Here is a 24,924-nt window from a genome sequence, read left to right as displayed (position 1 = left end):
ATAGAATTAACTATTGCACCATATTTCTATTTGAAATACAGTGCTTGATCTCGAGTACTTCAATTTTGACCCAAGGAGTGTTGCCCTACCTCCCTTAGTTAGGGAGCCATGGCCCTCGAAAGTGATGCCTTCATTTTGGAGGTTATCCATATAACCCCCTTTTTAACCCCTTTCCCTTCGATTTAGGGGTTGGGTACCTATATATAATTGATCTACCTACTGTGCCCTTTAAGATAGTATACGTCACATCTCTATACAAAATGGCCCAAGTTCCATACAAAACGGGACACGGTTCTTTGTATGAAACCATTTCTAGAACTATCTTCAATTCATAACTCGATGCCGTAAAGCCTTAAGTTAAGATGTCTTGCTAAAAATCACTGTTGAGTGTATGGAAGTTAGAAATGAATCTGGTGTGAAAATGCGGTTTGTCACCAGTCATTTAACTCGGAACAAAACGCGTTGGTTTAATGTGTAACTTAGATTGTCGATGTCGCGGTCGGCCAGTCACACTGGTCAGAGAAAATAAATAAAAATGATGAATACCAGAGGAAATTGTGTTTTGCCCGAGAAAGAGAGAGAAAAAAGTATATTAAGGCTCATATCGCACGCCAATGGGCATTTTGTTTGTTTGATTGTTAGAACAAGCTCGAGCAACAGCCGAGTCGTTTTTCTTGTTGTTGTTGTTGTCGTCATCGTCATCTTCTTCTTCGGTTGCTGACTGATGTGTTCGTCCAATCGTGAATGGTAACAGCAAAATTTAAGTAATTTTCTGCTCAGAGATGAAAAAAAAGCAGCCCAAAGCGGTTGAAGACCCATCAAAAGGCATCGAAGTGTGGCGCACGTTTTGTTGTTTGCGCGCGCACTCGTTCGTTCGCTCGCTCATCATTCCGATTCTTGAGTCGCACTCTCGAAAATTAGTTTGTCAAATTAGAAGGGATCCAGACAAAAAAAAAACAAGTACGAGCGATTTTCACGTGTGTATGTGTGCTATTTAATGCGTGAAACGTTGTCGAACACTTTTCCCCGGGAATTGAATTCGGTAATGAGCAGAATGTCTATTGTTGTTGAATCAGTTGATTATTTTGCAATTAATTTAACGTTAACAGAATGCGTAACCGACGCGCTTCGTCCAAGTTCAACGACGGCCGTTTTTTTCGTTCTTACTCGCGTCTCTTTCTCTCTGAACTTCACTGAAAACTTCGTCCACTGTATTTGAAACCGGAGTGAAATGTGAAGATCATAGGCGCAGATAGAGGCTCGTATACATTTCTTTCGAATGTATTGATGCGGAACATGTTGAGAGGGTGCGCAAAACCACGGTTTTTATTTCCAAGGAGCCCATTATCGATGCATCGCTTGCCGGAAATCATTTCAACGGATCTCGTCACTGATCAAGTTCATATTACAGGGAATTCGACATGAAAAACTGGCAATCGACCAATCTTAAGCGAGAAATTATATTTTAAAGACTTTTTTAAACTTTTTTTCGCCGCAAATCGATCAAGCAATAGGATTCAACAAACGTGTCATACATAATCCAATGGAATATTATTCCATGCGTCAAATTGACGAAATAAAAAGTGAAATTCAAAGTAATCACACGCAATCATTTAGATTGATATCTGTGAAAGCATTGCGTCTGTTTCTTTCGTTGTCATCCATGCAGTTCTATTACGAAATATTGAAAAAAGTAATTAAATAGAAAGCATTTCGATTTCATTTCACCGAGAAAAAAAAATATATATAAATCAACGCAACCACATTGGAACGATCGTTGGCTGTGTCACTCAATTTCGACAACGATCTGCTGCCATCCATGGAAATTCATTGCGACCGATTTCATACTTTCTGCACTTGAGCACACATCACAAAATAACACGATGGAAAATCGTAAGCAGAAAAACGAACGGCTTATTTAGATCTCTTCGAGATGCTTCGCTATTTTTTTTTTCATTCTATTTAATGATTTTATTAGTTAATCGGAGTTAGCTTGCCAGAAAAATGACGAAAGTGAGAGAAACAAATTAAAGTTTCACGATGTGTGTGAGTCTATGATGTGCGTTGCGTATGTCAAATTAGGGTAAATGATTTACGACTTTTGCTTCAACACACCAACAAAGAGTTTCGTTTTTTTCTTCTTCTTACACTGTGTAATTTCATTATATGAATTTCCATAATTTGACGCTTTCCAAATCATATTGCCGAAGCTAATTTTCTTATATAATTTATCTTGACATTCGGATTCAATAAGAAAATGAAATCTTTCATTTAAAAAAAAACTAAGCGTTGGAGCACTTTCTGGTCGAAGAAATCAGTTTTTGGGTATAATTTCATCAGAATTGGAATTCGACAGCAAGGCAGAATGGGCTTAGAATCTGCCTATAGCTTGAATTTTAGGCAGAGTTTTAATCGACAAGGGCATTTTAATGGACAATTCTTGGGAAATATACTAGTAAATGCTTGTTTTTTCATACATTTTCATGATTTTATCAACCAAGATATTCAATAAAGAGAGTTCTGTTGAAAATTCGCATTTTCTCCCAAATTTGATATTTTTGTACACGTTTCACATTTTTATTCGGATTTCGCGCATTTAATACGTTCAAGTGGCTTAAACTGAATGATCTTGAAGACTTCAACTTGAAGAGAGCAATTTTTCGATAGAATTTTTGCCATGGATGACCGAAATGGCCAAAATATAAGCCCTTTTGAATATCAAAGCAACTCAAATCAGTTGCTTCGAAGTCTGCTTCAAAGGATCATGAAGGTGATCAACTCCTTCACTCCCTATCCCTTTTGTAAAGAAATACGCTCATTCTGAAACAAGTGTATTTTGCCTGTATCCAAAGACAGTAATGATGGCGATACGCATGCACTGCTTCGATGTTGTGTCGCATTCAATTGTTCACGAAAAACGTAAATTGTTGAAAATTTAATCATTGAGTAAATTGTTCGGTTTTTATTTCGTTAATTTCATTTATACGTCTTCTGTATTCATCGCCTTATTCCCGAGTCTTTCGTGTGTGTGTTGTTTTTTTCATCGAAGAAAATGTTCGTCAATTACACGAGGACTTGGGCTGTAACGCTGATTTCATACATTTCTTTAAATTATGTATTTCGTCGAATTTAGTTGTGAGTGTTTCTGTCTCTTTTTTGTTGGTGTGTGGGTTCGTACGTTTGAATGTGCACTTATTAGAAGAAATTATGAAGGTATAATTTGTGAATTTCTTCAGTGACTATAATCAGTCAAATGGTGATCATTCGTACTGAATCATTAGCGCTGTAATTTTAGCCAACCGCAAGACGCACACACACACACACACACACACAACCATTCAACATACGTATGAAGAGCACGTATCTTGTTGGCGATTCACCATGGATTGTCGAAGGCGATAGCTTAAAATGGTAAAGGCGTCACTTATGCCAAAATATACACCGAAAAGCCGTGTTTTTATTCCGACTTCCAAATTGAAAGAAGAAAAAAAAGAAGATTATTGTCTGTTCTTCGTCACTTTGTTGTGTTATTTTTTCATTTGGTCTGTTTGATAAATGCCTCATCACTCGGAACTCCTTTGACTGGAATGGCTTTTGATAGTCACGAAGCGGAAAAATAATCAAATTAAATATCTGTGTGTCAATTCTTGAATACATAACCGAAAACACACACGCACACACGAAAAAAAAACTCTTCTGTGCATCGAAAACGTTGTGTTTTTTTCGGGCGTCGGTTTACTAAAGACGAACAACAATTACGGTGAATGTGTCACTGCACGGGCAAATGTATATGTTTAGAGAGCACCAAGTCGTTGTTGTTTTCGTGGTCGAACGAATCGTAGTAATCATTTGAACTTCGAAGGTATATCAACGCCAAATACCAAAAATATCACATCGTGCGCACAGTTTCATCATTCGTTTTGTTGACTTCGTTCTAAAGCGTGTTCACCGGATGTCTGAATTGATGATATATGAACATTTCGCAAGGTGGTTTCGATTAAATCCATTTTGAACAGATTTTGTTTCGCTAACAAAATGCGCAATTTCGATTCATTCCACTAAATGAAATGATTCGTTTTGATTTTGATTCAACAGTTTTTTTTTTGATTAGGCGACAATATTAATAAGCCCGCTGATAAGCCAGCCTACGCATCAACATGACTAACACTCATTAGCCGCTTAAATGACGCTATTAATTTACTGATTTCAGCCGAATTTTTTCGATATGGCGCCACACGCTTTTTTAGGTGTTAATTATTATCGGATTCCAACTGTTTTATGCACTGTCTCCCAAGGTGATGGTCAAACTGAAATCAGATTTTTATCATAAAATTCATCGATATTCACATTTACGGCGGTGACATTGTTGCGTGATATTTAGGCCAAAATTAATAGATTCACATTCAACGATGATTTATTAACTCCTCCACACTTTTAGTGACTCTTACCATCGAAAGTAGTGTTAAACTAATTAAAGACAACCAATAATTTGGTCAGTTTCTGGTAAACAGGCTTCGTTTCAACTTTTTTTCAAAAATTGGAACATGAAACTTGTGAAATTCGTTTAGAAACTTATTACGGGTGTCTCCATCGAAAGCTCATGGCGACGGTTCATGTGACTAAAGCGAAAAAATAGACTGACAATACAGTCATTCACAGATATTTTTTCTATTTTAGATACATTCTCTTTTCTCTCTCATTTGTTTTTCATTCCAGTTTTGAGGGAATTATATCAAAAAATGCCCCATTACAGTCGTTCATTTGTTGATGAAACGCAATGTTTCATATTAAACTGCTCCACCGGAAATTGATTGATATTGTTCAAATTGACTGTATCAACTGTGTTCATTGAACACTGTCCATAGTTCAAATGTCATCAATACTGAATGAAATAAAGATAATTGTTGTGAAATCGACTTGAATGTTCCAATTTGTCATTGATCATCAAAAAATGAAAATTTTAACGAAAATACATTTGATGAATTACTTAAAAAAAAACAAATAATTTCAAAATATTCAATCAAACAAATACAATCTGATTTTGTGTTGGAATCCAAATAAATCCATCATTTTGTTTACTTTTCATGCTCAATCCAAGACCATGTCGTATGATATGAAAATACTTAATTCATTAAGCAAGTCGTTTAATTCGTTGCGAAAACGTTCGTTTTTGTCATAAGCTCAGTTGGTTAGACGTGCTAATAACGCGAAGGTCGTGAGTTCGATCCTCCCATGGGCCATTTCTTTTTTTTATCCACCATACAGCGAAAAGTGGATTGCCGAATTGTTGGGCGTATGAAACTTAATTCGAAAATTCGCAGAAATTATTTTTTCGAATAATATGGTTTTCTAAGAATTTAAATAGATCATCAATTTTACTTTTAACCGAATAATGAAATCCGCGCAGTGTTCTCAACAATCGGAACTAAAATTAATGTGAAATCAATATGACTGTAGTTGTAGCCGCACAAATTGTCCTCGAAATTGTGTTACTTCGAAATTAAACAGAACATTTTTAATGCACGAATCGGAAAGGATTTCAGTTGATTAAAAGCAAGTGTAATTTCCGAGTAACACACAACTTCGACGAATTCAAAGTTCGCCTAAAACGATAATAATATTGATTTCACATTGATTTCAGTTCCGAGTGCTAGAAACACTGTGCGGCTATTTGATGTGTAATCTCGATGCATTCGAATTCTCCTATATAAACTCAAACACGACATGGTTGTTTCAGTCAGCGTCCACTGTTCTAACTATGCAAATAATTCAGTTGAATTTGAAAACGACAATTTGTTAACAATTGAAAAATTTAATTCATAATAAATTCCTTCTAAAAATTACGCATTGAAGGAAAATGAAGTTACAATTGGTCTTAATAATTGCCTTGCTGGAAATTGGTACGTTGAAGACATAAAAACCTGGTCATATTCTATTGTTTTTATTATTCAAGAAATTCCATCAACAAAATATTTAAATATTTTGATTGGAAAAATTGTTGTAGTTTCCATTTTTGGCTGCCCTTCGGGAAATCATACTGAAGAAATGCATCATCATATAGCTATAGTAAAAACTTATCATATCGATCCATTTGTTAAAGTAATTTTGAACATCTAATAAGTTATAGTAATTGATTACGCTTGCAAATCTAGTCATCACGATTACAAACCGTATTTATTCCAGACTAATTGGTTCAGGGCTATTGCATATTGTAACTCCATTGGAATGCGTTTGGTGAACATATATTCGGAGGAAGAAAACGAGAAAATCGTGAAAATGGTCAACGACTCAGGTAAATACTTTTCAGACATTTCGTTTTTGGTACCAGAAAACATTTTGCATTCAATTGCTACCGCACTTTTTTCTGGTTTTATCCATTTAAATTAAATTAATTGAAAAGTTTACGAAAGATATCGCAGTAAGTTTACTAAAACTAATAAATATGAATCTATAAATCAGGCTATGGAAACTATGATTTTTGGACGTCGGCTACTAATTTCGGTCACACACGTTGGTATTGGTTGGGTAATGGAAACAATATGGTGTTCAATAACTGGGGATACTACATGGGAGGTCAACAGCCAGATAAAGAAGATGAACATTGTGTCCTTCTCTATCACATGGACAATTTCAGATGGCACGATTTCCCATGCACCGATGACAATCATGTTATATGTGAAAAGTCATCCGAATATTTGACTTCAACGTGTCTTTAATCAATGTACGCATATATATTCGATGCTATTTGAAAATATAATGGAACAAAATTGATCAAAATATAAATAATAAAGTTCGATTCGTTGCAAATCAAATCACGACTTCATGACAGTAATTGAAAAATTGAGCATCGTCCCTAACGCATGTGAATTTTCATCATTTTCAGATTGTTTGGTAGTTTTTGAAATAGATACATGGTTTTTTTCTGCATAATATCAACTGGCATACAATTGACTGAAACCAATTTCAATGCAGAACTAAATTAATTGAAAAATATTAAGAAAATTGTAAAAAAAATGCAATCAGAAAACAAAAAAAGCATTATTTGGTTTTGTTCATTTTATTCTGTCAATCGAATTCGAGGTAAGGTTGAGGTTATCTTGAGATAAGCGTAAAAACGTAGCGATAGTCTGTCTCACAACAATGACAAGTGTGAATTAAACAAAAGGGAGAGTATTAAGTTTTAGGTTTTTTACGAATTTATTGCTTGGATGAATCATAATAATGATTGCTAAGACTTTCAATAATTACTTCATTTATCACGTTCTTCTTTACAATCTTGTCAATGAATTGTTCCTCAACAATGGGTAAAACATCAAAAACAAAAGCAGACGGGAAAAAAAACTTCGACTAGAATAAAAGATAAAAAAAAATACCAACAGCTCCACTTAAAAAGTTAGGATCGAATGTTTGAAAAGCTTCAAGACGAAACAAAAAAAGTTGTTAATAAGAAGAATTGTGTCTCAGCTCGAATGGGTCTTTATTTATACCGTATGACCAAACCGACCAATGAATTTTTCAATTCGCCTGTCACTTACTACTTTATCTGCACAGAGGCGATTTTAACCGTTCTTGCAAGTGCCGTGTACGTCTATAACCATTGGCCACAATTGGATATTGTTTCTCAACCTTGTTTAATCGCTAGTGAAGCTTTGGCATGCTTAAGCATCGGACTTAAATTGAAGACAGTTAAAATGTTGCATTTGAAATTACAAGAAATAACTGATGATGGTGAAACATATGGGTTCCCGTTTATTTCTTTAGAAATCATTAAAATCACCAGCATCATTCGTTTCACTTTAACAAAATTTACAGAATAATTAAATATTATCCGAAAATAAAAATTATAACATTTCCTTCCAATTTGCTGAAGACGATCCTGAAGTCTACCGTATGTACTGCAGCACCGAACAAAATTGACAAAGTTTCACAAAAGCAATGTATTGCACCAATTTCTGCTGTGGGATAGTTCAAATTCCCATTATTAAGTGTACGTATGACATTGCGACTGGAAATTACGATACATCCGCTTGGGTTTTACCATTCTTTATCAGTGTACCGTTTAATACGAAAAGTATTTGGAGATGGTATCTGTTGCTATTTATCAACTGTCACATTGCATTTACATATAAGTTGATAATGAGCACGATTACATCGTACTTTGTTGGTTGCTGCTTTTATGTCTGCGCTGTTTGTGATCACTTTGATTTCATCATTGAATCCATCGAAAAAGACGTAGAATTAAATTAGGACGAGAAGAATCCCTTCAAATACAAAAAACGAGACCTAAAAATTAAGAAAAATCTCTGCAAAGCGGTGAATATTCATATTAAAGCGTATGAGTAAGTCCAATTGAAAATATGTAACAATTTTCTATTTGAAATTTTTGTTGTTCCACCACAAGCTAAGGTAATTCAAACATTCTTTGATAGAATCTTTGATCTGGTGGCTGATATTAACAGATTGTGTTGATGTTGTGATGCGTGATAAGAATGATGGATGGCAAATAAAACTCTATAATGTACTCACCCAATAAAAGCCAATTCGTTGTTTTGATTTTCCTTCTGGCCTGTTCTGGCCGATTTGTTTGCATGAGCAAAACGCTAATTAAAATCTTTCAAATTTTGGATCGTCTTTTCTTCCTCATCCAAAAAATGTGCATGGTAAGTATTTTTTTTTTATTACAGCGGTATAAAATCCAATATCCGAATCAAAAGCGTCCATTGTTCAGTTGAGTGTTTTATATCGTTGTGGGTGGTTTGGAAATTTAATGGTTGCAATGAATGCAAACCGACTGGAAAATATGAAAAATATGGCCAGTGTAAAAAGATTTAAATGTAATATCACCAAACAGTTGTGAATGTATGAGTGTATTGGAGAGAGGGAGTAAATGGCGCATTAAAATGTTGTCGTGTGACCTCAATGCCGAGACTTATGTCATAAATTCCGTTTAATGCAAATGTTATGCGCGCTCCGGAAATTGGAGCTATATGTTATATTTGCTGCTCGACAATGAGAGACAGAGAGACAGAGCACAAGTTTTGCGCTAGCGTCAGTGGGTTCTAAATCATTGTAGCTAATTTTCAACTTCATATCTGTTGGAATGACACCAGACTCAGCGACACACATAGTGTTTGTGTGTTTGTGTCGGTATCAAGCGATGATATTCTCTCTATACACGCTGTTCATAATTTGTGTTGGGTGCGCGAGCGTAGGCGTGCGTGCTACTGTTGGCGGCAAATTAGAATATTTGTATTGTCACCGAATAAGTTCCTTTTATTGAAAACACAAGCATGAAACCACAAAATAGGCAATAAAAACTACTTACGGCTCTAATATATTACGATGCGAGCATCGCAGCCACGCAGTATCATCGTCAACATTTCGGCAAGGGAGAGAGAGAGAGAGAGAGAGAGAGATGAGTGGTATGGGCGCACCAACCCGTGTTCAAATGGGATAATATGATGGTGGTGACAAACAGACACACTACTGTAACTGTGCATTTCGGTATGGGTCGTGTGCGGCAAATGCCGAATGTGTGAGTCAAACATTTTCAATGTTTTAATGTGATTTGATGATGACGCAGTCACCTTAGCGTATGGGCAAAAAAACATAATTTCGCATTATCGTTTTTGTGTTATAATAATAACGATATTAATAATCTTTTTCACCATTTCGGGTGTGCGTTTGTGCGAGCTCATTCATTCATTCGTTTATTGGCTTGCTTGCTCACTCGCTCACACTCCTACTCCTAACATCGTATCATTATTATTATAACAATAACTCCTTATTCAAATGGTGATGCGACGGCAATTGGTGCCGTTATCTGAACAAAACACTGTGTGAAAATTGTTTCGTTTGTTTTTGTGCAAAAATCTATATAATGGCATTAAAATAATTCGGTGCTCTCTCTCTCTCTCTCTCTCTCTCTCTCTCTCTCTCTCTTTCTTTCTCTCTATGTGTGTGTCTCTCGCGACGATGATGATGCCAGCCTCTCAGTCCTGTATGTATTCTACAATTTGCACAATGCCATGAATAAAACGAATGATTGAATCTATTCAATGATGACTTTTGTGTGTATTTAATGCGCTCATTCTCTCACTCAATGTCTCTATGCTAATCATCCATGGCTTCAAGTATCCTGTTTACCATTCGCTTTTTCTGGGGTTGCTTCAAACGAAAATCGACAAGCTCAAACTACTTCAAACTCATTTCAATTGAAATCTCTTGATTCAATTAAAACTGACTGATGAACGGGATGTGAGACTACCAGCCTCCCTTAACTGTTATGTTTTGTAATTTTGTAGTTTTTCTCTTGGAAATTATCGAAAATTTTCCACTGAAAGATGGAATACATTTTTGGCATAATTTTTGATGAGCTTGATAATTGAAAAGAATTCCCCCTATTTTAGTCATAGAACAAAACATTTTATAAGCTTCATTGTTCGGAGTCCAGTCGAGTTTACAATAAACACTGACCATTATTCACTGGAAGCAAGCCATTTTACGTTTATACGATTCGCTTTTGATGTACAATAATGAGACTCACCGAGCTACATCAGTCCGGGGAAAAGCATGAATGCGATGAGGATAAACGTGTTTATTTTACACTGTCTGCTTTTATATTTGTATGGAATGGTATTTGTTGCACACGGCATACGGTTTTGATTTTGTTCATATTTTTGGAGGTTAACGGCTTTTGTGTAAAAAGATTTGGATCAGTCAAAATCTAGGCACAGGTTGGAGTTTGGTTTTTGGTTTTTGTTTTTGTTTTGCTAAGATCTATATGTCTTCTAGATTATAGCTTTCTAGATTCACATTTTTCGTTTCCAATACATTTAGCATTAAATTGAAGGCATAATCTGTCAGGAAATTAGGGGCTAGGAACAAGTTGTGAGATTCACATAGATTCGCCTATATTCATGCGTTCGTGGCTTTGTTATTGTTGTTGTACACTCACTGCGCTGCGAATGTCTCGTATACACAATCACACGAATTCACAAATATTCGTACGGATTCGTCTCAAGCGCTTGTGTTCTTACCCCCTAGTCAGGAATTAAAATGTACGCATTTACCTATATTTCTCATCCAATAAGCCCTAAACTTAGCGAGAATCTGTTGTTTGAATTAATTATTCATTGTATTGTAAAGAGAATCAAATCCTGCGAATGATTTTAGCTGCCTATTGGAACGAATTGGAGATAATGTACTTGGTTTCTATCAATTAGATTTCAAAGTAACGTTCGCACTGTGTACGGTTTTACATGGCTTGATCGTTTCAAATTGAAGCTTACAACTGTATCCAATTGCAAGCGATGGGAAACTTTTTTGGTTCAACTCATAAAAGCTACACACATAATTCTACTAAAAATAATGAATATGATATCTATAACTATAAAAATTAAGTAAAAATAATTAAAATTTGGCTAAAATGATGAATCCAACAATAATTTTGGTGATACACAATAGTTCCATAGTACACCTACAATACAACAACTGAGCACCAAATTAGCCAGACAAAAACTATGAACACTGCTCAGCACTTTTACGTCGTGATAACCATAAATGACATGATGTCGATTGCTTTGATAACAATCATATTTTATGCGAAAGGCCATTATAAGTTCTCAACATACTAAGAAGAAACTCGGGAATAAACGGGCGTCTCGCAATAGACTGATAACAGCCTGAGCGACGAGTTTTTCCAAACTCCCCGTACTATCCATTAATCCATTAATCCAAGAAGAAACTCTGTTTAATCAATACACGCTTTAAGTATACCAATGCAATTTTGAAATGTTGTACAAAGTTGATCAAAATTTCTAAAAATTCTATTCCATTTAACATTTGTGTAGTGCTGTTCGATTAGTGATAACAGTTTATTTTAATAACAAACATGATCTGATGTGACTAGAACATAGGTTGCAGCTTACTGTAGTCACTAAAGTGGTGATTTTTTTTATTGCTTCTTTTTCTCTGCAAAATGTTTGTTTCTACTCGAGAAACTTGGCTGGTGAAATGTCGTTTGCTTTGCCGATAAATGTCAAATAAAAGAAGTTGAATTTCATTCTTTGTCCAAAATAAAAGTTATTTTCTAATGCTACGTCGATTCAAATTTGTTCATTTTCGATCACGTTCATATATGAAGGAAGATTTAAAAAGTCTTTCTATAGAAAAACAACAAGACTCGATCATATTGTTTATACTCTTCAGTTTATAGTGGTTTTCCGTTGGACATTTGTTTGGACTCAAGAGCCCTTAGTTAGAAATAAACGTTAACAAATTGAATTTCAATTGAAAAAATGCCCATATTTATATCAATGGAATTGCTCTATTCGAATGAATTACCTTGTCTGTTCATAAGCAGTCGTGTATTCTCTTTAGAAAAACTAAGTGGATTTGGTTTAATCAAAAGCGAATTTCATTGTAAAAAAACAAGCCAGTAATCAATCGTCAATATCTAATTCGATGGTGCTTAATAATAATTTTGTTTTCTTTCATTCTTCTTCGATTTTATTAAATTCTTGTGTAAATATTTCGATAAGCATTTCCTATTAAATAAAGAAATAACGAGAAATTAACCACAGAAAGAGAGTGTATCGCACGAATAGAATGGTTTATGTTCAAATCGTTGTCGTTTGTTGTATCAAAGTGGTTTGAATGATTATAAAAAAAAGTGTAAGTATATATCGGCATGTTCGATTCTTTTTTTTTTTTTTTTAAAGAGAGACGTTTGTGGTGTATGCTTTTTTATTCGGTGTGTTTTCATTTGATTGCCGTGTGTAAACTTATCATCATCGATGAGCGTTTACCAAATATAACAGAAGAGAAGAAGAAGAAGAAAAAGAGCTCGCACACACTAAAGGCGCAAACAATCAATTTACAATCCCAAGTCGAAGTTAAGAAAATGTGTTAAAGTGTGAAAAGAACGGATAGCAAATGAACCCGAATTAAAGCCCAATGCAATACACACAATTCGTTTGATATCAGTGTCGACGTCGTCGTCGTCGTCGTTGTCGATTTTCCAAGTCTATCAATATCAATTTCAGTTCTTTTTTATAACAATAATATCGTAAGATCAGAGCAAACAATAATCGTTTGTATTCGAATATAAAAATGGCATTTTTTTCCATTCATTTTACAATTCGAATTGATTCTTCTATGTCGTATCGGGGCGCGAGTTTGTTCATCCAATGCGTCAATTCAATAAAATGACAATTGTTTGTCTCTTTTTTTTTCATTTCGTTCATTTCATTCGTTTCGTTCGTTGGTGTGTTTTTTTCTTCTCTTCTTTTCTTTCCTGCCTTGTTACAGCGTGCGAATAACAAATAATTCTATTTGGTTGTTTTTATTATTTTCGTGTGATTGTGAGTGACTCTTTGACTGCTCTCTTTTTCACATACACACTAAGGCGCGTTCGTTTAGATTAAAAAGTCAAATAATTCATCCTCTTGTGCACATAACACCACTTTTATGGTTGCAATGTGACCCCGGCAACTACCAAACCGCACTTCTTGTGTGTGTGTTTTTTTTTCTACTCCCGTTCCTTCGTACACACAATACCCAATGTTTCCCTTTATATTTTTGGTTTCGGTCATGTGTGTGCGCGCACTGCGCGCTCCCTCAGCATATTTTATGCTCGCTTGACGTTGATAAGGAAAATAAAAGAAACATTTCTATCTTTTTGATCGTTTGCTCTTATCGAAACAGAGAGAAAGAGAGAGAGAAGAAGAAAGAAGAAAAAAACTGACAAGAGAATAATAATACAAACAACCGCAGCGCGGCAACAAATGAATAGTGTGATTTTTTTCGTTTCGATATAGATTCGAGTTATTGAAAAGTGATGAAGTCATTAAATGCCAAACAACGCCGCGCGTTTGCACATCGAATTTAATTCATTGGTATCACATTACACAGTGCACATCGATTTAACAGCAGCCACACAGCTACAGCCACACTCGCACACACACACACACAGTCACAAAAGTACATTTTCTCTTCCTTCCTTCCATAAAAAGGAAGAAGAAGCAGCAGCCAAAGAAAAATATAACAGACAAAACAAAACAAATGTGAAGTGTTTCCCTTTTGCTGCTTGCCTCGGTTCTGTTTACACAGATTCACCGATAACAACTCCTCTTTTCTTCATCGTTTTTTCAACACTTCGTGTGTCATTTTTCCTCTACAGTCACATCGTGAAATGATTGTAGTTTTTTCGTGCCCATAAATTGGCCGATTCGGGACCAAGTCATTGCAAAATGAAACACTTGAACTTCCATTTGTGCGATGAATAATATGAATGGAAGTGTTCAAATGTTTCATCATTTTTCCCTATCGGAAGTGCGGATAACAGAAAAAAAAAAATGAAATATTTGCCAGAGTTGAAAAAAATTGACTCATTTTGCCTGGAAATTGGTTCGATTTTTTGTTCAATGCAGTTTCAATGACTTTTTTTTTCCAGTTCTTGAACTTCAAACCCCTTGATCATTTGAACTATTTAGCAGGCGACAAACGCCAATCAATGGATTGAAAAATGGCAGAACAATCGAAGGGGGTGAATGAATGCGGTGACACGAGTAATCGAAATGACTGCCTAATGAGGCGAAAAGCAGCTCATTTTTCTCGCGCTCTCTCTCTCTCTCTCTTCTTCATCAAAATTCAAGCACTTCCTTCTTGATAACGCAGCCAAGCAAACGAGAAAAGAAGAGAGAAAAAACACACAATCGCCTTGGTACTTAAGCCAAACAACGATGTCAACCGTTCAACGGGCGCGTACCGTTTTTCCCCATTTTACAAGCAACTTAATTTCCATTTAGAAAATCCAATCAAAACACATGTGTTTTGTGTAAGTGCTTAACGCGCGAACAATTTTCCATTTCAATACATTCGAGCATTGGGAAATGATAACGAAAATGTGTGGTGGTGGGGAGGTTGGTCTATATGGCAAAAATGCTAATCGCTTTTCAACCTGTTGAACTTTTTTTTCTTCTCTTGGTTGATCCATGAACTGTGGTTCTGCAACACGAACGAAGACACGATTTCAGAGAGACTGAGCATCGAACCATGAAATACGATGCCAAAAGATTGAGATCGAGAGAGGCTAACACAACGAAAGTCGAAAGGCGAAAAAAATGGAAGAAAAAAAAAACAGACAAAAATAACGAAAAGTAACTAAAAACCCAGCAGAAAAAGCAAAAAAGCGCATCAAGCGCACGAGCAGCAAGACAAGAACAGCATCGAGATGAAAAGAAACACACGGCGAGAAAAAGACAAAAAGAAAGACAAGCGAAAAGAAGAAAACGGTTACGATTCATGGAAAAGATACAAAACGCGTTGGTCGCGTATCCAAACGGTGTATATATTGTCATATAATAGCGTGCGCTGGTGAGCGAGTAGCAGAGAGCAGAGCGAAACAAAAACCACACCTCCATTCACTAACGATTGGTGGGATTTGGCGCATGATTTTCTGACAATAACAAACAACACGAACAAATGGGAGAAGAAAAAAAAAACCACCAACAACAACAGCAACGACGACGACGACGCATAGCGTGAACGAGAGACGAGAAATGGTAAAAAGCGACGAACGGCGCGCGTGACACACCAGAAACGAACGAATGGAGAGTAGATGGCAGAAAATGAGAGGCTTTTTCTTCGGTTTGGGGGGAATTCTGAGAACCGTTGCATGTATATCAAACACACGTCGACACCGATTCTCATTGACAACGGATGATGGTGTGTGTGTGTGTGTGTGTGTGGATATTGTCTTTTTCGATTGTAGCTGCGAAAATTTTGTAATTCGCCAAGAAAACAGACACTTGCTGTCTTTGGCCGCCGCCGTCGTCGTCGTCGTCATCGTCGTTGTCGCTTTTTTTGTTGCTGCGCAAATGTGTTTTCTCATTTCGATTGGTGGCGCGCACCGAGACCCGCTATTCTATTCCACATATAACCGTTGCAGCTCGCTCTCGCGCGCGCCTTCCATTGTCATCTTCCTTATTGTTGCGAGTGTTATTGTTACGGCTTTCGTGGTTGATTGTTCAATGCGTTGATTTTTCCCGAGCACAACAACGATCTCAACGCAAAACGAGGGTGGGATCTTTGTATTTGAAAAAACACCACATCTTTTTTTTGCACTCGGTGAAGAAATCACCACCGCTCGCTATACGACCAGAACAGAAAAGGAAGCAAATATCACACACATAAAACGCTATGGTCCTTTATCTTAAACCAATGTTATTTTATCTCCGCTTTTTGTGGGTTCGTATGTTAGTGGCGCGGTTTATTTTACCCATAATTTCGTCGACAACTCAGTTTTTGTCTTCGCAAAAGGATCACAATTCCGAACAGTTTATACGAGAAATGGAATGTCACACGAATTTTCAACGAATCTGACCATTTAACCTTATTATTGACTTAAAAATTACGATTGTTTTTCTTGCTCATTGTTCACTGGCATTTTATTATTTGTGCAAAACTTGAAGTGGAACGAAAAAAATGGATTCACTCTGCGTTGTTTTACCGTTTGAAATGGGCAAAAGTCCGTTGGAACACGTCTTTTTGCCTTATTCGTTATGAATTTCGAATTGAAAATTTCAATTTGAACTAATGAGAGAAACAAAACCTAATTACTGGGTTCAAAATGGGCTACAGAATGTTTCAAATTTTGTCGAAAAATTGAAATTTTACATTTTGGACCATCCAACGATTGACGTTTAACTCAATGGAAGTGAATGATGATGCAAAAAATCGAACAAATTTGGCAAATATGCCAAAATTGCACAATTCATTCGGAAGCCACAAAAAGGCAGTTTCAATAATCGATGTCTCAGACCACTGAAAACTGTAATTACCACCGAAAAATGCCGTTGAGTTGAGGATTTATTGTGGAAAATTGCCAAAAGGAAGTAACTCGTTCTGTCCAAATATTTTGATTAGCCGAAAAATTGGTTTCTATACGATTGTCGGGGGATAAATAAATAGATGAATCTAATAATCAGTCAATGAAAAGACAAGCCCATTCTGTGCACGTATTTCATCGTTAAGCGATATTAATTTGGGTTTTAAGCCAACAAGAAAAAGAAGTGGATTGTGTATGTGTTCGTATGTTTGGGCTGATATAACACCGAGCATTGAATGTACGAATCCAAATAACCTTGGGTGGCAAAAGTGTCGTGAAAGTGGTATCAAATGAGAGCGAAGCGAAAGGAAGCTCAGCCCGCAAAACCGAAGGATGAAAACAATGGGATTGTAGTACGTGTGACACGCGCTCGATTGTTTGATATCGCAAAATGTTCGAGATTTCTCTATTCCATGGTGGCTGGTGTTGGTGTTCATTTGATTTTCGGTAGCTTCGTGGCGTTTTGTACCCGTCCGCCGCCGCCGCCACCGCTGTCATCGTCGTCGTCAATGGTGATGACAACAATGATGGCACACAATACGTACCCATCCAAAAATTGGTTTGTTTTTCTTTGTGCTCTTTCACTCCTGAAAAACTGGTATTTATATGAGCTAGTTGTATATGGGCGAGAAATACAATGCAAATGCGCAACCCAAATCATCGTCATCTCTCTCCGTCTTGCTCTCGAACGACAGCAGCAGCACCGCAGAATCTCGGCGAGTTTATAGGAATTTTCTCGCTCTTCGTTCGTGTGTGTTGTTCGCTTTTTGTTTGGGGCCGTTGGGTGTCTTTTGTTCCGGGTATTGTTTGTGTGTGCTCTCGCTTTCTCTCTGCCTCAGCTTTTTTACGCGCAATCTTTTCAGTTTTTTTGTGTATGCGCCACCGCTATCATCACTTCCCACCAATGTGAAAATGCCGATCCACAAACAAACACACGACAACAACAATACCAAAAGAACACAATGCGCTCTCGACTGCTCTCGCCTGCTCTCGCTTCGTTTCGTTCTCCACGCAACACACATTCACCTTTTCGCCCATTCATTCCGCTTCCATTATTTGCATAGGCAATAGATAAACATTATCAGTATTATTTTTTCTGGCTAAAAAACAACAGGATTCTTTCCATTGCCTGTGTGTTGTGTCATCGCCTTCTTCCAAACGGCCTCTGCCGTTCTTCTTCATCGTTTCTATTCACTCTCTTCTCTTTTTTTTTATCTATTTCACCGATGCCATTGTCATAAAGTGTACGAGGCCGTGTTGAGCATGTGTGCGCGTGTGCTCGATGCCAATTCAATCCGATTAATTCCAATGTGTGTGTTTGCAGTATGTGTTTGCATGCAACGCTCATTCGGTGTGGATGAACGAGTAAGCGAGAGAGAGAACATTTTCGGTCCTACATTGATTTGACTTTTCGATGTGTTTGCCTCGGTTCTGTGGTTGTGCAAATTATCAAAATATCAACATCACTGTATTTTATAGATAGTCGAACGGAATCATACACCAAATCATTTCACCATGATAGAAGTCCTTCATTCGACCGGGCCCATCGTATAACCGTCGAATGCGGACTTTGGAAATTTAAATAGGATTTTTTTTAATGAGTATTTTAGTTTTATGCTCAGATTTTGATCTGAGCTTGATGAGAACACCGACTTTGAAAGGATTTGAAGGGAATAGGACCTGAAAACATGAAAAAAAAAAACATTCAATCGAAAGAAGCAAAGACATCATCTACTCTCTTTTCTATTAAAAATTGCCCGAATTCAGGGCTGTGCCTGAAATTCAGGCCCTGAATTTAAAAAAAAAACAATAGTTCAAAAATTGAACTCATTGTCCAAAATGGCCCATGAAAGGACAAAAAAGAGTAAAACTTTCATTCAAAGAACAATGTCACAAAATCATATCCTCCACAAAAAGCACAAAAAGTCGAAAAATTCTAACATTTTTGAAAACGAAATCATAGAAACCATCCAATGCACCCTGTTCATCATATGCATTGCACCGGTCGCATTTCGGATGCGATACGGACGTGTTGAATTCGTTCTAATGCATTGAAAGTGTATCGTTCGTGTGGATGTATATTTTATGCGCTTTTTGTGCCTACGACGAAACGACAACAAAACCAATAACAATGGAACACACTGTGGAAAATAGAAGTGAAACGATGGAAGATTTCGCGCGCGTTTGCCTCACTTTCCCTTAGTGAAAAAAAGCGGCATCATCATCAACATCATCATCGCCGTTGTCGTCGTCGTCGTAGCTGTCGCTGCCGTCGTTGCCGTTGTCGGTGCCGAGTCAACACACGCCATTCACAATATCACATTCGACGATTGTCACGATGGCGATGGCATTTATAATGTATCGGTTGACGTGAACAGTTGTTTGGGATTTTTGTTTAGTCTGTCATCATCTCTATCTGGTGTTCCCAATAATCGTCAGTTTTGGGTGTGCTTTTTTTCGTCGATACACGCGTTTGGTGCGTTGCACGCTGGATGTGTTTTGGTGTTTTGATTCGTTCGCATTTCAAATCAAACTCTTCCTCTTATAAATACAAACACGTACGGCGCGAATGACACGCTTGCAAAAAAGAAAGAGAAAAAATAGTTGCAATTTGTGTTGTTTTTGTTAGAAAAGTCATTTTTTGAGTGATGAACGGCAATTGATGCGAAAAAAAAACCAGCAAATATCTTGTACAAAAAGAAGTGGTTTGAATGAACTGTGACTAGTGCAATTTTGTGCAAAATGCACTGTAACTGAAGCTATTCGTGGAGTGGATCAACATTTTTTTTTTCTCGGCCGAAGCAATTTTCGACTAAACGTGCCGAAAAATCGAGACAAAAAATAGTGAACTGAAGTATTGCAAGTGGAACATTTGATTTATTCAAAAAGGATATCAGTTTGAGTTTTGGGAATTTCGAAGAAAACATTAACAGCAACCATGTCACAAATACTGATGAAAAATCAAAGTGATCACATAAAACGTCCAATGAACGCCTTTATGGTGTGGTCACGCGGCCAACGACGGAAAATGGCCCAAGACAATCCAAAAATGCACAATTCCGAAATATCAAAGCGGCTCGGTGCCGAATGGAAACTACTCACTGAATGCCAAAAACGTCCATTCATCGATGAAGCAAAACGATTGAGGTAAAAAAAAACATTTGTTCGACGAATGAAACACATCAGTGTTTGTGTGTACTTTTTTCTTTCTGTCTTTAATTTCATTCGATTTTTATTTCTTTTGATTTGTTCACACCATTCGACTTTTTATTTCATACGGGAATTTTATTGTTCGTTATATGCCGCTAATAATTGTCTTATCACAAATGAAATCAACTGTGTCAACTCTGACTAATGCTTGATTTCATTCAACGGACAAACGGCTTAATGTTTTGAACGAGTTCATGAACTCATAAAAGTTGCAATCGAGGCAACAACAAAACGGCAAAAAGAAATGGAATTTAGTGCGAAATATTGAATTGATGGAAATCAAAATCGAACTGAAACAATAAACCGAAGATTAGATGTTAGGCACGAATCGATATTGAATTCCGTCGGTAGAATTCCAGTGTTCAGACCTGTATTATTCTAGTTCAGTTGAGTTTTTCTTACAAATTTTCCTTCGTTTTTGCTGAACTAGTTCTTCCTTATGCTCGAATAAATACCTCAAATCAACCTATTAAAATCAAAATGCCATGCAAATGATTTATTCGAATTTCTCGCAATTTTTCTTCCCTTCTTTCTTCTTTCATCTCTGTAGAGCGCTTCACATGAAAGAGCATCCGGATTATAAATATCGGCCGCGTCGAAAGCCAAAAACCTTAGTAAAAACGCAAATTCCAGCAAATCATCAGAAGCATCTGCATTCGCATCATCATCATTTGGCTGGTGGTGGCAAAGAATCGCAACCGCATCAACAGCAAACGCATCCGCAGCACCAAGCCACGGCTCAAGTGCAACATCTTTCACCAAAATATCCGTTCACCTCATCGCTTGAGCTAACACTTGGCCTACCACATCGTACATCGACCTTCCCATTGAGTAGCCACTATCAATTGCCCGCCACACCGTTGGACACAACGCTTGCCCTCGATCTACAGGCTCGTCTACAGCAAATGTACGGTTCATTGTATCCACCGTGGCGATATTTCAGTGGATGTCCATCGGCAGCAACAGCAGCCGTCGCCGCCGCTGCAATCATACCCAACGACAGTCAATCATCACTTTCACCCGTTGGTTACTGTGTTAAGCCAAACAAACGAAGCCCATCACCTGTAACCGCCACAAATTCACTTCCAAGCGTTATATGACCAACTCCGTTGCGCTTCAGCGCCGAACCAACCGTCTAAGTCTCCAAATATACCATAGAATTCTAGACAAATTTTCACACAACACTTAAATCGACACTTAATTGCCTGAGAAGACACAACAATCCGGTGGGTGCGAACCAAATCGAAATGCATTCGCAATGATCAACAACATTTTTACAGTGTTTTGAAAAGAGAGAGAGAGAGAGAGAGAAAACAACATCGATCAGTCAGTGATATATGGTCGTGTGAAGAAAAATATGCATCTTATTGAGTCACCCTCGTGTATCACTGCCAGATTTCATTCTCGCTTCAATTGAGTGTCAAATGGTTCTCTTTTAAATTGTAAATGAAACACTTTTTCTGTGCAATTTGTGCCATGTTTTTAGATAAAAATGGTTTTGAAAAAAAATGGTTTTGGAATGACAAAAAAAAGCGATTGAATGATCGAGAGATGCAGATTTTTGGATATGAAAACGTGAAAATCGGCTGAGAAATGTTGTGTGGCAAAACTTTCGAATTCTTCTACTTCAAGTGGAACAATCCGTAAAATAAGAAAAAAAAAATAAAAAAAATTTAGTGAAAATAACAATGACTAAAGGAAAGACTAAAGGAAAGAAATGGCAGGTCGCCATCAATGTATCGAAGCGACTTGAATGCGACAAATTATGGTTTAAATTGTTGTTGAAAATAATTTGTGATAAAACGTTCATATCAATTGAAAATAAAAACAAAAAGAAATGACATAAAAACATAACTTATAGGATATCACAATGAATCAAACATAAAGGCAAACTAATGTTTAAAAACAATGGAAACAATTCTGAATCCAATTTAAAAAGATGCATACACAAAACAACAGAATTAATCGTACACACACAATTTAGGGTTTAATATAAGTTGTTAGATATGCACTGAGCTCAAAAAATCATATGAATAAATGAAAGCAAAATCGTTTTGTGGATGTAAATCTTTGCGTAATGTGAATTGAAGAGGCGAAAAAAGCGAATTATTTCATTTCTAGTGGTAAATTATGTAGAGAAAAACAGGTTGAAAACACACACACACACACACACACACACACAGCTGGTAATCAAGCAGCCAACACGGAGGGTAATCACTAGAGACCGTTGAATTGTTACACACTTCAAAAAACATTTCATACTCTGTGTGCTCGGAATTTTCCGGTTGAAATTCAATTGGCAAAGCCATTCAACATATATTGTGAGGCTGCAATCTCACACCCGCACACAACTCATACGGCTAATTTCCATTGTTTATGTTATCGGGGCACATATCATATTTGGCGCCGGTATTCATCATGCAAAACAAAAGCACCACTCAAATGTGCTGAAAATTAGTTCCGTCCATTTGAACTCTCGATGAATCCCGTCATTCCATGCACATTCACTCTCCGTATGTATTTTATAAACATATCGGATCCCGGAACATATTCACAACAGTTTACGCACCGATTTTTGTTCTACACCGATGTTTCAATTCAGTTTATGATTTCGATTTAAACGAATCCAATTCGATTTGATGTTATTTTTGGACACTTCATTCAATTGGCAGCATAACTTTTTCGGTCTATTCAATTGATTTTAATTTTGTTGCAGTTTTATTTGAGAATTTATTAAATTATTTCATATTTTATTGGATTATTCGATGATTTATTGAATTATTTTACAAAATTAGTGTTGGCATTCGAACGAAATTTTTAATTTCATATCGAAAAAAGTTTCAAATACAGATGTATTCCCACTAGAAGTGATTGACTGATGAACAAAATTCGTTGATTGAATCACATTCCGGCGCTGATTTATCTTTTTTTTTCTCTACATTTACCTTTTGTACACCACTTTATACCTTTTCTTGTAAAGGAGCAAACAATTTCAGCCAATTCAAGATTGATTTTCTCGAGTGTTTGTAAAAAGTGAAACTTTTTCAATGATTTTTCTAACTTTATTTTCCTGTGTAAGTCAACAATGTTGACCACACATTTTTACTCTCCTTTTTTGGCACCAAATAACATAGAACATACCCCAGTATTATGTTTCAAACAAATCATAAAATGTTTCATTTCCCACGACCCAAAAATATCTATCTACCTGAAAACAAAAGTAAAATTATGTGCACGTTTTGGTTCATCATTAGTGTAAGCCAATGTGTATTACAAGTTAGGCGAACTAGTTTGACGTGGAATGCGCGGGCGAAATATTTGTTCGTTGCCGCCGCCGTCATCGTCGTCGTCGCTCACTTACAAAAAAATACGTAATTTTAAAATGATTTTATAACAGACACAGCACATAAACACACACACACACACAAACCCACAAATTTTCATCTTTTTTGCTATGAACGAATAAACATTTCTAGAAGGCAACATTTAAGTTTAGTCCCAGTAAAACAACAAAATGACAAATAGCAATTCATTTGAATTAGTCAGACAGAAATCCATGTAATTTTATCGAATGAAACACAATTGTGACACTAAAATCATAAATTCAGGTAAATTAAATAAAAAGTAACGTTTGAAAACAAACAAAATGGAATCTTTGACTGGTTGTTTTCTTTTTCGTTCAGTTTATTGTGAGTTTTGTGTTTTTTTTTTTCAGCTAATAAAAGGAAAAAAAATGTAGCTATAGCTTCTTCTTGGCAATGATTCAATGGCAATTAATCGAGAAAGTGAAGTAAGAAGAGATAAAGGAAATTTGTTTTGCTTACTTTTCACAGTGAAAAATATGTGTATGAACTCATTTTTGCATTGGTAAAATTAAAGGCATTTTCTTAATAGATTCACACAGAATGCAACACGTCTTTTTTTCTCTATCTTCTGTATTGGATTTATTTGGCGACGTATGGACTTTATTTCACAAATCTACGATGTGTGAAAAAAAAAATTCAGTAAAGTGTATTCTACCACTAAATTCGGATATTGAAAGGACACAGTCAAAAGAATTCTTTTAGAAAATAAATCCGTCGAGAACATGGAACGATTGAAATAAAATCCAAATTCTCAATTGAAAACTTCAAGTGTTCGATTGAAAAAAAGTTTTCATTTCAAAACTGCGAATTCTTTTTCGAAAGACGACTAAAAGAAATGACAAGTTAAACAAAATAATTCGATAAATCCGGCATAAAATCGCATTTGCACTGGTTTAAAACGCATCAAATTGCAATCATTGTCGGCAACTGAGCACATTTTAACCGTGAACATTATTGGTTGGGGAAGCGATTCAGCCACAGTCAATCAAGCGAATGAAGTATATCGAGTGCGTGCATGTGCTTGCGCGCGCGCGTGTGTGTATGTGAAATAAACAACCCCATGAATTAGTAGTGATTTACCTAATTGTCGACACAATAAAAACGATAGCACAAGCAACCGATTGAAAAATATTTGCGTCAATTTGCATTACATTGAGAGGAGGGTGTGCATTGTGGTGTGCGGGCTATTTTCGGCTATGAACAACGAAGGGATGCAATTTCTCACACCACGTGTTTGTGTTCAGCATTACCGGATTGATACATCAAGTATAGAGGGACGCACACACACACACACACACACACACACTCACATAAACGGAGGCGCATTGATGCATTTATTGAACATAAGGGTGCCGACAATGTCTTGTGCCTCGCTCCTTCATCGCGTAATAATCATCACAACAGTGTGCACAAACAAATAACATACTCATGAAAATCACTTCTTTTTCTCCTACTCTC

General features: G+C 36.5%; 2 protein-coding genes across 4 annotated transcripts; both read left to right on the top strand.

The window, feature by feature from the left end:
* Positions 1–5,179: 5,179 nt before the first annotated feature.
* Positions 5,180–6,812, top strand: LOC129574910 (perlucin-like protein). 3 transcript variants are annotated; one of them, XM_055457553.1, is made up of 5 exons: positions 5,180–5,293; positions 5,738–5,900; positions 6,005–6,099; positions 6,184–6,292; positions 6,460–6,812. In XM_055457553.1, exons 2-5 carry the CDS (start codon positions 5,858–5,860, stop codon positions 6,714–6,716), a joined length of 504 nt encoding a protein of 167 aa, XP_055313528.1. In that variant the 5' UTR covers positions 5,180–5,293; positions 5,738–5,857; the 3' UTR covers positions 6,717–6,812. The 3 variants fall into 3 exon arrangements, with proteins under 3 accessions (XP_055313528.1, XP_055313530.1, XP_055313529.1); XM_055457555.1 differs by having other exon boundaries at positions 5,185–5,553; positions 5,642–5,900; XM_055457554.1 differs by having other exon boundaries at positions 5,216–5,293; positions 5,642–5,900.
* A 12,455-nt stretch (positions 6,813–19,267) lies between these two features.
* Positions 19,268–23,707, top strand: LOC129574909 (transcription factor Sox-14-like). The gene is made up of 2 exons (XM_055457551.1): positions 19,268–20,038; positions 20,652–23,707. Exons 1-2 carry the CDS (start codon positions 19,830–19,832, stop codon positions 21,199–21,201), a joined length of 759 nt encoding a protein of 252 aa, XP_055313526.1. The 5' UTR covers positions 19,268–19,829; the 3' UTR covers positions 21,202–23,707.
* The last annotated feature ends 1,217 nt before the right edge of the window (positions 23,708–24,924 follow it).

Source organism: Sitodiplosis mosellana, unplaced genomic scaffold, assembly GCF_009176505.1.
Source record: "Sitodiplosis mosellana isolate CC-2019 unplaced genomic scaffold, AAFC_SMos_1.0 Smas_scaffold_6165, whole genome shotgun sequence".
In the NCBI taxonomy this organism is placed as follows: domain Eukaryota; kingdom Metazoa; phylum Arthropoda; class Insecta; order Diptera; family Cecidomyiidae; genus Sitodiplosis; species Sitodiplosis mosellana.
Note: the sequence above shows the minus strand (reverse complement) of the source record. Positions and strands in the feature narration are given on the sequence as shown.

Coding starts and splice junctions, on each gene's coding strand:
- LOC129574909 (XM_055457551.1), top strand. CDS start 19,830: ATGTCACAAATACTGATGAAAAATCAAAGTGATCACATAAAACGTCCA. Junction 20,039..20,651: donor GATGAAGCAAAACGATTGAG/GTAAAAAAAAAC, acceptor TCATCTCTGTAG/AGCGCTTCACATGAAAGAGC.
- LOC129574910 (XM_055457553.1), top strand. CDS start 5,858: ATGAAGTTACAATTGGTCTTAATAATTGCCTTGCTGGAAATTG. Junction 5,901..6,004: donor AATTGCCTTGCTGGAAATTG/GTACGTTGAAGA, acceptor AAATTGTTGTAG/TTTCCATTTTTGGCTGCCCT. Junction 6,293..6,459: donor GAAAATGGTCAACGACTCAG/GTAAATACTTTT, acceptor TCTATAAATCAG/GCTATGGAAACTATGATTTT.